Source organism: Sinocyclocheilus rhinocerous, unplaced genomic scaffold (genome assembly GCF_001515625.1).
Source record: "Sinocyclocheilus rhinocerous isolate Xijiao unplaced genomic scaffold, SAMN03320098_v1.1 scaffold1055, whole genome shotgun sequence".
NCBI classification, from domain to species: Eukaryota; Metazoa; Chordata; class Actinopteri; order Cypriniformes; family Cyprinidae; genus Sinocyclocheilus; species Sinocyclocheilus rhinocerous.
The window spans coordinates 292,425-306,382 of NW_015658727.1; the positions used below are offsets into that span (position 1 = coordinate 292,425).

At 38.8% G+C, this 13,958-nt stretch overlaps 1 protein-coding gene across 1 annotated transcript in view; it reads right to left on the reverse strand.

Moving 5' to 3' along the window:
* Positions 1-2,097: 2,097 nt before the first annotated feature.
* The window catches only part of LOC107722808 (transmembrane protein 132C), a 152,447-nt gene continuing 140,586 nt past the window's right edge, over positions 2,098-13,958 (reverse strand). The window contains 4 exon segments of the mRNA XM_074560119.1: positions 2,098-3,422; positions 4,225-4,416; positions 6,042-6,309; positions 9,596-9,804. Coding sequence (XP_074416220.1) covers positions 2,304-3,422; positions 4,225-4,416; positions 6,042-6,309; positions 9,596-9,804 — 1,788 coding nt within the window. The 3' untranslated portion in view covers positions 2,098-2,303.

Sequence of the window (13,958 nt, forward strand, 5' to 3'; positions counted from 1 at the left end):
AAGGTCAAAAGTTTGCCGAGATGGATGGGGCGGAGCTACGCTTCTTTATCACATGTGATGAGGAAGGTGTTAATTGTCAGATCACTGTCAGTTAAATGAATACAATCATTTAGCGCATGGTAATGTCACATTAACATGGAGTAAAGCCTCACCGCGCTGATCATTAATTAGTCTGGCCTGTCTCACAGAGGAGGGAGCAGCACCATCCAGCACTATCCTGTCTGTATAGTTTAGCACTAATGAGCCTTTAATGTGCAGGACCGAAGAAATGGACTATATCTCACATCCAGACCTATTGTGTCTGCAATAACCTTTAAATTACACGGTGCTCAGATGCCGCAACAACACACTTCTCGTTAAAGCCTGTTGTTTACTGCAGTACAATGGGGTGAAATCACAGTCTGCTTTGGGAACATTTATTATATGCAGTAAGGTTGAGTCGCAACATTGTACTTGCACACTTGCAATAGTTCAGCAGTAACCTTTATTTGGAGACTTGGGTCATGCGCCTGTCAAGGAGAATGACCATCACAATCTGCATGTCCCCTTTGAGTCAACTGGGGTTAGAATTCAGTGCCATCAACTGGTAAAACGTGGAACAGCAGGATGTGATGCTTTAATATGAAAACCCAGTGATGTAATGCATAAATTAAAAAATGGTTTTCATGTTGTTATGGTAAAAGGAAATGCTTTTAGCTCACAGAACAGAATACAATTAAATAAAAAATGAAACTAAATTCTTAGACACTTTGCATTGAAAAAATAACAAAATGCTACATAAACAGTGAATCATCACATATAAGGGGAATATTTTTTCAAGAGTATTGGCTTGTCAATTCTGACAATGGATGAACTACCTCATGTACAATTATTCTTCAGTGGTCTTCAAGAATATGTTTCCGTTTCATAAAATACAAGACAAGCAGGGAACATGGGAGAGAATTAATTAATAGAATTTATACTATTAATTAGACTTTATTCTAATTAATACATTCTTAAATAAGACATTTGTATGATCCAGTTGGCCTTTTTTTTTTTTTATGGAATCTCATGCCAACACACCTGGAAGAGGAATTAGTCGGCACACACATCTTAGAGAGAATGGTTTATGAAATAAATTGTTAGGGTAATTGAGTATTGATTAAGTTCTTTAAAAATGGTCAACTAAAATAGATAGTTTGACTAATCAGTTTATTCACATATAAACTGTTTTGTGATTTTCTTACTAAAGTATTCACATCTCTCTGCTGCATCGATCACATTACCTGAGGATTGCACCCCCAAACTCATCCAATCCAATTAACTATAACCTAATTATTAGGCTACTCAGAGGAACAGTCATTTGGGTAGGTTGGATATCTCTTGTGATATACTGCAATCACTGTAAGGGGGAAAAGTATGGAGAATGGAAAAAAAAAAGCAAAGCAAAATGAAACGAAAAAACAAAACAAAACGCAATAGCACACATACATAAGCAACTGGAGTGCATACCATCTATCATTCTAATACTGTAAACAACATATTATACAATATTGATAACACTACCTACAACAATACAATTTGCTCAACAGCTCTCAAAGAGACGAGGAGGGTCATTTATCTGCCTGTTTTACCAGAAGTCTTCTGCAGTATATACATGTTCATTCAAACTGTTAGTGGAAAAAGTTCCAAAATAGACATTTTTTTCGTCTATACTTTGAATTCACATGCTTTTACATATGTGAGTCAGTCTTTGGAGAAATAAATTAGACGCACTAACACGAACAGGAACAGAGATGTATAAAAATATCTAAAACCTTACAAAATGTATTCTCACTCATCGTCAGAGCCTGTCAATGTTCAATTTGTGGAAATGCTTCGGTTTCTAGCACGCGACTGATATGTTTAAATGTCAGCCTTTTGAGATATTCACTCATAAAAAGGGACCACCACCAACCAGGCTTTAGTGTGACAAAATAATAATAAAAAAAAAACAAGTATATATATTTTTAATATAGAATTGGAATATCCTCTTCTTTGAAAAAAGAAAATATAGACATCTCAATTGAAACATTTCTCATAATCCAATGTTCTCACAACCATCTCTGCTTTCCTTCGTTCCTGATGATGAACCCTCATGACAGTTGCCATGGAAACAAGACCAGATGAATGGCTTGTCTTTTCATGGTGAGATGTGAGTTTGTCTGAGTGCAGAAGAGTCAGGCCAACCCATCCAACCCCCACTCCACCACCACCACCTCCTTACCTAGAAGGCATATGGGTGAGCTACGCTTTTGTCTGAAAAATACATAACTACAAGCCCACTATGCAATGTTCTTAGTAGCATTTTCGTTTAACCTTTCCATGTAATTTCGGAGCTCTTTGGAGTCCCCAAGCTCGATGTCTGGGCATACCCATTTGATGTCGTTCTGACCAATGAGAAGCGGGCTTATGGATGGGCAGCCATTGCTGGGTTTGCTATGGCTGAAAGTGGTGAACTTGACCCGCTTCCTTTTGGTAGTGGGTGAGTTTATGGACTCGATCTTGTGATCTCTCCCAGCGCAACCTGAGTCAGAGGCCGACCTGTGGACCTGGCCTTGAACGCTCTTCTGAGAGGAAAGGCCATTGAGGAGCTGGCTACCTTCCTCCAGGCCCAGCCCGGAGTCCATGGTGCCACCCAGCTCCTCTTGATCCAGACACAAACCCGCCTGACTTTCTAAAAGCTCAGTGTCATGGCCTAACCAAACCCAGTCGTGGGCATGAGCCATGGTCTCCTGGCCCTCCAGTGGGAGCTGCTTGTTGCGATACTTGAGGGCGTAGGAGACACAATTGATTAGGAATACCAGGATGGCCAGGCAGAAGACACCTAGCAGGGCATACATGCCTATTTCCAGGTCCGTAAGTCCGCGGCGAGTCTGCAGCAGGTCATCCTCCATGTTACGTCCAGGTGGAAGGTCTGCTTGAGCTGGGAATTCGGAGAAATCCATTGGAATATCACCAGCTGAGAGCCTGTCGCCGCTTGCTTTCCCTGGAATGGAGGTTTTGATGGTGGTAGCGCCTCGGTTCATGATTCCAGCCTCCATGTCTGAGATCGAACCACCGTAGTATGGAGCATTGGGCCTGTACCTCCTGTCGCTTGAGCTGTTTCCTGTTTCTTCATCACGCCCAAATTTCACATGGACGTTTGCGTTGCCTGCGGCCAGAACTGTGCGCCGCTTGGTTTTTTGGCATGATTCAGGTCCATACATCTCCAAACGAACCAACATGCCTTGACCTTCACCCTTAGCCACCACCACTGGCCACCTCCAGTTGGTGCTTTTCTTCACTGTCACCACCTGGTCATCCAACGAGGTGGCCGTAAGGACAAAATGTGCAGGGTTATAGAGGTCAAGAGGGGTCATGGAGCCATCGCTGAACTGAAGCCAAGCACTGACAAGGGACTCCTGAAAGGAAAACACAACATGAATAGATGCTCTCAGGTAATGCTAATTTTCTTGCATCAAGTAAGCATTATTCTTAACCCTATTGCAGGACCGTTCAAAAGCTTTAAAAGTCCCCAAAACCACATTTCAAAGAGTGAAGACGCACTGATCAGCGGGAGATTCAACCAATCTGCCCATTTTATGTCTATCAACGTAGAGAAGAGAGGAAACCCCTGCCGATGCAAAGGATTAGTGAAATCAGACTAATCAGGAAGGGTTTTAAATGTGAGATGACTCAGAATAAGTGGTCAGCCCTGAGCAGCATGATCCACTAACAAACCGCAGCTACTCATCAACATGCAGCCCATGTCAAACGACTTTGTCCATAATGACTGTGATTATAGTGATTGCACCTGCTCATGGATAAAACAACCCTACATTTCTGAGAAACGGACACAGAAGTATGCAAAACTGTGACCTGAGAACCAGAAATCATTCGCAATTTAACTGCATGGGGCTGAAATTTTCAATGAGATTTCACAGTGGACGGGCTACCCTGTACACTATACTACACTACAAAAAAAAAATAAAAAAATAAAAATATGATCGATAATATTAATTAAACATTAACAGAATATGAATGAAATTGATAATAATAATAATAATAAACAAATAATGCTGAAAAATATGTATTATTCTAATTAATAATAACAAAAAAACAATAACTGAAAATAATAATTAAAAACAACAACAACAACAATAATAAACATTAATATTATAACATATATATTTTTATTGATTGTAAAGAGTTTAATTAGACTACCAGATTAGCACTGTGCATGGTCTCCTGTGTGGTAGCCGTGGCCACAATGGCCCTGTTGCTTCCTGGGCTGAGTTGAAGGTTCAAGGAAAGGCCAGAAACCAGCTGCACGCCCAGCTCCGTAATACTGACTTTATCATCCAGAACTCGGATCATCCTCTCAGCCAGAAGAGAGTCTGACAATGGGGACATCACCTGGATAAAAACGCAGACAGATATGCTTCTGTTACATAACACTGTAAAACAACTGAAAATTCTCTCTCATACAAACTTAGTGACATGAAAAAATGAGTAGGCTACATGCAATGTCAAAAATCTATGACAGCTGTCCGCCCTCGGCCATATGGTGATATCTGACACACAGGCAAGGAAATGACTTCGATATGAAACGTGATGAGTAGACTTCCTATCTGGATCAATTAATAGCAAAGCAGCCACCTTCATATTTCTACATTCATTATGTTATAATGAAGTGTCAGAAGCCATTTACTTCTTGTCTGTAAGTGGAACTTCTACTGTCACCAGCGTGCACGGCCCGCACTTGCTTCTAACCATCATTTGCACACTGTCTGGAAGTCCACAGGCAACAGTTTTTCCACTCTAAAATGCAGCCATGTTAAGGTAAAGAAACAATTCGTATTCTGTTTTCATATTCCGCTCTTATTTCGAGCGCATCCTAATTTGCCATTTGAATTGAGAGATTTATTAATTAGACATAAAATAAGAATAAGCAAGGGGAGCCTCGGGCATTACCCAATATTGCGTAAGATGCTGCCCCAGTGCTCCACTTTTTATAAATAGATCTATAAAACAGAAGTTTGTGCTAGCTACACTACTTCAAATTTTTAATCCAAATAGTCTACTTTGTTTTTGAAACCACACATTTTCCCTCTTCTAATTCCAAGTAATTAGTCATTCAATTTAGTTTTAATGAACTGCAAAAACAGGTAGGCCCCTTTTGAAATTTAATAGTGAGTTTGGTCTAATAGCAAAGTGGACGATTGGTAATTTGGCCGTGGTTAAGTGGTGGGTTTTTGATTTCAGGGATCTCGAGCGATAAAGCAGCACTGGTTTTCAGACTCTACGTATTCCATCCCACCATTACTGGGCTTTTTATCTGATTTTAATTTTCAGCAAATGGATCAAATCGAAGTGCTCTCCACCTGTGGCTTTGGCGTATACTATTGCTGTCAGATAGCACTCTAATGGCACTTTCAGCTTGTCGAGCAGGTGTATTTATGTGTGAACGTGTAGGTGATGTGTAAGAAAAAATGTGTGATTTTCACAGACTGACCCTTAATTAGTAGGTCTTCATAAAGGAAATTATCATTTGTCATAAGCTGTGAGATGTGCAGACAGACAGTACACAAGCTGTGACAGAGCAGAGTGAGAGATGGTGTGCTGTCTAGTTCTCGTCTGATGTGTCACATCACAACTCGGACTGATTCACCTCTCATCCGCACAGAGAAATAGACAAATGACAGCCAGGATTTTCCAAAGAAAACAAGGACGTCCTCACATTTTATTCATGCAGTATAAACACAAGGGAAATGCGGCTTAGTCAGCTGTAACTGTCAGTTTTGTTCCTGACAGAATGGGCAGCTCTGGTTGTGGTGTGTTGAGGAAATTGCATAATATGCTAGAACAACGAATCATGGAAAAAGGTTTTATAATGCTGGAAATCCATAGATTTAGTAGATTATTGTAGTTAATGCAGCCGTGGTCTTCATTTTCTGTGAAGATATTCACACACATTTTTTTTTATAGTACATCACGTCATTTTTAGACATAATCACGCATACATTCTTCCTGTTTCTCACCTGAACCTTGGTGATGCCAGTGTTCAGACCGATGAGGACCTGTTCTTCTGACAGCTTGGCCACGCGTTCATCTGCCACCCTTAAAGAGTCTCTCACCAACTCGGTCACGTCCACCTGCCAATCACTGCCCAAGAGGAAGTCTGGCTGGCCCTGCCATTCCTCTGGCTGTGCCTCAAAGTGTGTGAGCACATGAACGGTGGTGCTCTGGTACTGTGGACCACAGCTCCGATCCTTCTTGGCTCCTTCATCCCCGTCATCCTCTCCAGACCTGCAGTAAAAAGAGCAACCAATACCAAGTGTTACGTTCCATCCCACTGTGTCCGGACTATTCTATTCTGTTCTATTCTATTCTATTCTATTCTGTTCTGTTCTGTTCTGTTCTGTTCTATCCTATCCTAGAACAATCAAACATTAAAAAGTAAAAAAACGTTTATATATACAACATAATATAAAAAATAAACATAGAACAAAATCTGTGTGAAAAATAATATTTTTAGGTAAAATCATATTTATTTTCAAATTTTTATTTTCAAAGATTCAAATTAATTTTTTGAATATTTTCTTTTTTATATAAAAAAAAAGTGTATATATGCATACTCAACAAAATCAATGTGAAATTAGATGGTCGACAACAAAGAAAAGTTTCAAACATTAAATATTCTATTATATTCTATAAAAAATAAACCCATTAAAATTAAATAAGTTAATCTTGGACTTTCAACCGTATTGAAATTATTATCGGATGAATATTCTGGTTGACACTCAAATCAAGTAGAAAAGACAAAAAACTATTCTATTCTATTCTATTCTATTCAAGTGTTTGTTGGACTGCTCTGAATTTTATTTTTTTTGAAGGAATTATTAATATATAAAATAAATAAATATACAACAAAATCAGTGTGAAAATATGGCTTAAACCAAAGATAAGTTATAAAAAATGTAAACTTGTACTTTCAGCATCTCTGAAATTATTTTCTGAGTAAGAATTTGGTTGACAAATTCAAGTAGAAATGACAAAAGAATTGTGAAAAAATTAAATGGTTGAAAAAATTAAATGATAGTGCAGCTCTGACTTTTCCATTATTTTTAATGAGGCGAAGTCATCCAAAATAAAAAACAACAACAGCAGTGGCAGGTTAACATGGTGGCTATGACCAGAGGGGAGGCCACGCTTCTCTAGACTTTTACGCAACAACTCTTGACCGACGGTAGAAACGGCATGACATTTACAGAACACAGGTGTATAAACAGGGCCGGCGGCACTCAGCTGAGGAATGTCAGGTCACAGGAGGTCTCAGGCGTAATGAGACTCAGTCTTACAACTCAAGCACATGTTTCCCGCTCTCAAAATACTACCTGAGAAAGACACGACCTAAGACCAAGGGCACATATGATACAGCAAGGGTGCAAATTTAACACTCATCAAGTGCCAAATGTGAGTAAACATGTGCTTTTGATGAATACAACTCACCAGCTGGCCACTATCTTAAAGGAACAGCTCACCCATAAATAACAATTCAATCAAAATGTATTCCCTCATATATTTCATCTAGGATGTCCAGGTATCAGTAAGAATCAAAAAAGGTGTTTTCACAGTGAAAACAAAGAAGAACCGTGGTATCCCAAAAAAACTTTCAGTGAAAGGTCCTTTAAAGAAACATGCTTTTCTTATTGTGAAGAACCTTTTTATAATCAATATAACTTCTCCACTACAAAAAAAAAGTTTCCATGGATGATCATCTGGAGTTTATTTCCTGCAGAACTTCATGTGGCAACACATATTATGGAATATTTATCATCATAAGCCATCAAATGATTACTGTATATTAGGAACAAAATAATGACATAACAGATAATAGAGACTCAAACAAGATGCTATAAGCAACAAAATGACTAGTTTGTCACTAGAATCATGACAATATAAGGAGACGGACCAAACTGAGAATCAGTCTTTCCTCATTCAAGTATATAGGAGCTGTACTTGCATGTCTATTGCATGTAAACTTCCTGCAAAGGAAAGAGCTGCCCGGGAGCGTTATGAAGATGGCCGCCACATGAACTTGCCTCAAAGGATTTTGCTAATAATGCAAGAAAAAATGTTTAAATAATTCAATTGTAACAAGGACAAAAATATATATTTTTAATTTAAAAAAAACTTTCTCAATTCACTTTCTCAATTGCAAGAGTAGGGTCTGGTCAGAGAATCTTCATATTGAGATAACAGATTAGCGATCATTGTGCAACCCACACATCTGCTTGCTGACCACCACACATTACTGATGACAACCAAACAACTTAATAGTATAACCACATTTATTCCTCAGACTCATCATTGCCTTGCAAATTCTCCACCGCTCATTCTATCTGTCATCCTGTTCTCACTTATCATGCACGAGTCAATCCGGCAGGATTGTTTCTGGTGGAAGAGTAATTACAAATTATCTTGTGGATATCCGCAGCGTACGGCAGCATTATCCTGCGCGTTGTCTGGTGCTGGTGCGTCAGAGGCAGGTGTGCCTGAAGACGACCCAGCGGTAATTAAAAAGTCAGCGTCCGCATCCTCCCCTCACCTCCATCATGCGTTCCAGAGGGAGCTCCGCTACACGTCTGGCGTTACCAAAGAACGACAGAGCATGAAAACGGCTGAGGAGAGGGTTGATAAAGACAGGGCAGGCTGACACCGGCGAGCTGGAGCATCATTGGTGCTGTGCAGTACTAATAGACTTATTACAGTAATGTATGAAATCTTCGCGTTTTCAAATCACCAGCAGAACCATATTGCATAACATGTATGGGCTGTGCAGAATATTTTCTGCTCAGCTAAAGTTTCCAGGCTCTTTTAATCTCAATTAAAATGTATAGAAGTTATATACTTATAACTCTCAAAAATAAAGATTGTTTGTTGGCCTGTATGTTTCCATGAGTAACCTTTAGCATCCATAGAACCCTTTGAATGAGCAAAAGGCCCTTCGCCGTGGAAAAAGGTTATTAAAAGAAAAAAAAAAAGATACTTTTAACTTTTCACTTTAAAGGGTCTTTGGGAACCAATAATTATTTTTCATTTGCAACACCATCATTTGGTTATTTCTTTATTCGGTGATACGGTTTATTCTTTATCAATTTCTAATGTTCGCAAAGTTGTGCACCAAAATTATTTATACTTTACACTCTTAAAAAGGTGTCAGTTAGAATCAGGGGATTCAGGGATGTTTGGTTCTTCATGGAACCACAGGCTGCAGGTGATACACACAACCCTAACCCTAACCCTAACATCAGGAATAACACAAGGTTATAAAGTGTGGACTTTTCCACACTTTACTCTCCTCTTTAGGCTACAGTATAGTATAATATAAGGAATAATATTATCTAATGTCACTGATGTGTAAATGTGGGCAGCCATGCATTCACGTGTTCAACTAAATTCATCTATTTAACATCAGAAAGTTCTTGGGAGGGTTTTGAAAGTTACAATATGCTTCAATAATACAATGAACCCTTCTCAAATGATCAAGGTCAAATGTGAAACAAAAATTTGAAACAAAAACGGCGCTAACCTCTGGTTGGTAGCATCTACAGGAACTTTCCAGCTCCTGATCTGACTAAGCTCCGGATCGGACATCTCGATCTGCAGGGGGAGTCGAGGCATCCATACGCTCACCTCCAGCTGAGCACTGAGGTAACTGTAGGTGAAGTTCACCATCATCCTCACTCTCCCACGCATCTCCTTGCCATTGACGTAAACATAATCGCACCTTTCAGACACCTGAGAGACAGGAATACAAATCAGACAGCAGACAAACAAAGAGTTCAAGCAACACGGTATTCAAAGCAGCACTAAATTGAAGAAAATTGCAGCCCTGGCCAAGGTATCAGCCTATGTTTCGCTCCAATTTCCTGGCGACGATTTCAAATTTTGAAAGCGCAAAAAATGAGGCCTCTTTTTGTGCTAATCAGCACAATATGTTAAAAACAGTCTGGCCTTTGTGTTTTTTTTGTGCCGCTGTTATTTGCTTTCATTCTGAGCTTTAATGAGGAATAAGAGAGATTGGATGGGCTTTGACTGGCCTGTCCAAGTATTTATTTCTGACTACAGTCGGAGGGGGAGTAGTTTCTGTTGATAATGAGAGTGTTTGGATGTCTATATTTCTCAGACTTTGGGGTTGAAAGAAGCTAAGCAGATGAAGGGATAGAAGAAAACAGAAAAAGGCGGTCAAGTCCTTCTATTGCAGCAAAGTAATTCATTTGTAGAACATCTATACTGCTCTTAGCTAACGCTTAGAATACCTGGCGGAGAAAACTTCATCTCATCCAATCCAATCAAATTGAGGACTTCTTTAAAAACTTCAGATGTGGATGTGGACCAACGGCATTCAAAACTTTCACTGTTTTGAGAAATAAAGTCTGTGTAATTGAGTCTGCAGTAAAGATTCATGTTTAAAGTAAAAAAAAAAAAAATTTATACAAATTCATTAGCACATTGAGTTACTGTACAAAGTGATTTGAGGGGGCAACTAACTAACTTGCTGACCATATTCAATTTGTAAACTTAATTCTTATATCTGCCACACGTGGATTTTGGAGGTCAGTGGATAAATTCATGGATCAACAATTAAAAAGCAATATATGACTTATTGGTCCTGTCATTGTTAAATTTATAGCTGCTGTGAGCTATTTCATGAATCAGTTGGGACAAAATCAGCATTGGAAAAAGTGACTAAAAGTATATGACGCCTAGGCTTGTAATAATGAACAACTGCAGTGAACTTAAATAGTACTATAATTCCGTACAGCAATTATATCTGTTAAACACCAGTTAAATCTCTTTAACTGTCTGGTACTGCCCATATCAATGACATAATAGACTAATTTGCAGTTTTACATTGACAACTGTATTCTTTACATCCTCATTTACATATTGTAAATCTCCCACAACATTCTGAGAGCCAGAGATCCTCTGAGGTGCTCTGGTGGTCCATGAAGGGTATTGGTTTGGGTGTACAGGCTGACAGTGTGCGGAGAACTATGGTCAATCTAACTTCACAGCAACATACCCTTCCCATGAGCATCTATATACACCATAACCAGTCTGTCAGAGCATTAATCAGGAACATTAAGACTGCTGAAGAGAGGGACGCTTACAGAGGACGTCAAGACCCCCGCAGGGAACTGGGTTGGGTACTTAATGACCCATTCAACAGGCACAAGGTGAGACTTGACTGTGCTGTCTGACACAAATGCTATCCCTCTCTGCCCGTCCATCTCTGACTGAGGTAATTAGCAGAGTGCATCTTGAGCATCACTACAGGTTCACCGCAAGGTGATGTTTGGAGTAACTAGCAAAAAGCGGAGATGCAACAACCTAACACATACATATGCATATAGCTTCAGTGTAGTTTGCTCATTTTTATTATGTTTTCAAAAAGACTGCCTGACTGTACCTCCATACAATGGCAAAATGCATTAACAGCTGATTGTTTTTTATTTTAATCAAGTTCATATGCATTTTCATACACAGTTTTCTGTGAATCTGAGCATAATTGAGCCAAACCCATCTCTCACAGGACAGAGATTCAATTTCAATTTTGACTAAATGTGTTAATAAATACGTTACTGAATTTTGCCTTTGTAGTGTAGTTAAACTACCTTTAATATGAATAACTTAACAAGCCACAGTTTCAAAGTAGGTTTTCAAACACTGAGTGAAACACCTCCCTGGACAAACACATTTGTGTATATGAACACGCACAAACAATCCTCCTGCAGCATGGTGATACGGTTTCATCTAAATAATTTTTTTTAAAGAAAAAAAGGGAAGGGAGAGGGGGAAAAACAAAAATGAATAATTAAACCATTATTGAACTTTACACAGGGTAATTAGTGTAATATGAACTGTGTATATATAATATCTGTATTTGCCTGTGCAGAAGATCTTCTCATTTGCTGGATTGTCTAGACAGCTTGAAATCAAAAGACATCACAAAGAAATACTACACATCAAACACAAACAGGCGGAAATTGCGGGGGTGGGGGCTCAGGACCCACCCCATCTGAGGGTTGTCCCCCCCTAAAAATATCATTAAAAACCACACTTTGTATTGCAATTAATATTATGATATATACTTAAAGTAACTGTGTAAGTATTAAAATAATACAAACACAAACGAGGCAAAAAGTTTAGAAACATTTTGAGTCCCCCCTCACTTTTCTCACAGTGCTTTGGTCCACTGCCTGCCTTACCTCTCTACCTTAACATCGGATGAAGTGATTCTCTTCTCTTTAATACAGATGATGCTGAGTCATTAAAAAATTAATCATGACAAAAAAATGATAACTTATGTCCATGAGTTCACTGTGTTAGCGATGATAACGTTACCTTGCTTGTTTGGTAGCTTATAGCTCGTTGGATAGTAAATCTCCCACTACAACTAACACAGCGACATGCCTATGTGTTTACTGATATTATGCTAATATTGTAGATCTACCGTTGTGTTGGGTTTTACTCAATATGATGTTAAGTGACAGAACAGTGGGCTTGCTCCAGTTGAATATCTAAGTAAGAGATGTCCTGTATCCCAGACGAAACCTAAAATACTATGTGGAGGATACAAGATAATTTAATAATTAGGTTACACTTTATTTCGATAGTCCACTTTAGACATTCTACTAACTGTAAGTAACTTTGCAACTACATGTCAACTAACTCTCAGAGCATTTGTAGACTGTTAGGTTAGGATTAGTAGAATACGTTGCCGTTCTTGCAAAGTTACTTATACTCAGTAGAACGTCTGTTGAGCGACCATCAAAATAAAGTGTCAGCAGATATTAAGCAGAGAGTCTACTAATACTCTAGTTGACATGTAGTTGCAAAGTTACTTCTAGGTAGTAGAATGCCTAAAGTGGACAAGAAAAATGGACATAAGATCATTTTCAGTGCACCAAACGTAAAGTAATTACAAACCCCCCCCCCAACTGTTAGATGAAATTTACGCCCATGCAAACACACTAACAGCAACAGTACATGTCGTCTTTCCACTGAGTTTCATAATATCATCTGACACACATAATATCAACAGCTGCTAATTAAAATGCCATTAAGATAAAAAAATCAAACATTAAATTGGGCTGGGAACTGTAGCAGGAAAACAGTCAAAGATAAGGGCTTTTCACACATACAATTGTTAACCTAGATTCTAAACCCTGGGTAAACATAACTCTGGGATATCTAGTTCTAAATTTTACATTGTTCATATTTAACCCTATAGTGTGTAATCAATAGTATGGAAAAGAGCAGCTTGGTCATTCATTTAAACATTTCTGTTTGTGTTCAACTTTATAAAAAAAATTATACGGGTCTGGAACAACAGGACGGTGAGTAAATCAAATGTTGATTTCTGGTTAATCTATCCCTTTAACATACTTATTTGCCTATTTATGAGTTCAATAACAATTAATGGATGAATACAGTTTGTGATGGCAAATGAAACATAAAATTAAAGGGGTGGTTGATTATGATTTCACTTTTTGAACTTTAGTTTTGTATTTAGTGTGTATTGTTGCTGTTAGAGCATAAACGACTTCTGCAAAGTTACGACGCTCAGAGTTCAATGCAAAGGGAGATATTTTCTTTTAAAGAAATCTCTGTTTAAGGACTACAAAAAAAGGGCTGGTACAACGAGCGTCTTCCTGGGTTTGTGACATCACTAACCCCGATGTTTACATAAACCCCGCCCCCGGGAACACGCAACTACCCATAATGGTAAGGGGGTGTGATAATTCTGGACAACGTGCACTCGGCGGTTAGCAAATCACAAACACACTGAGCCCGCTAACCAATCAGAGCCCATTGCGTATTTCTGAGGGAGGGGTTTCACAGAACCAGGAACTCAACAGACCGTTTTGACAAGAATGGAAACAGCG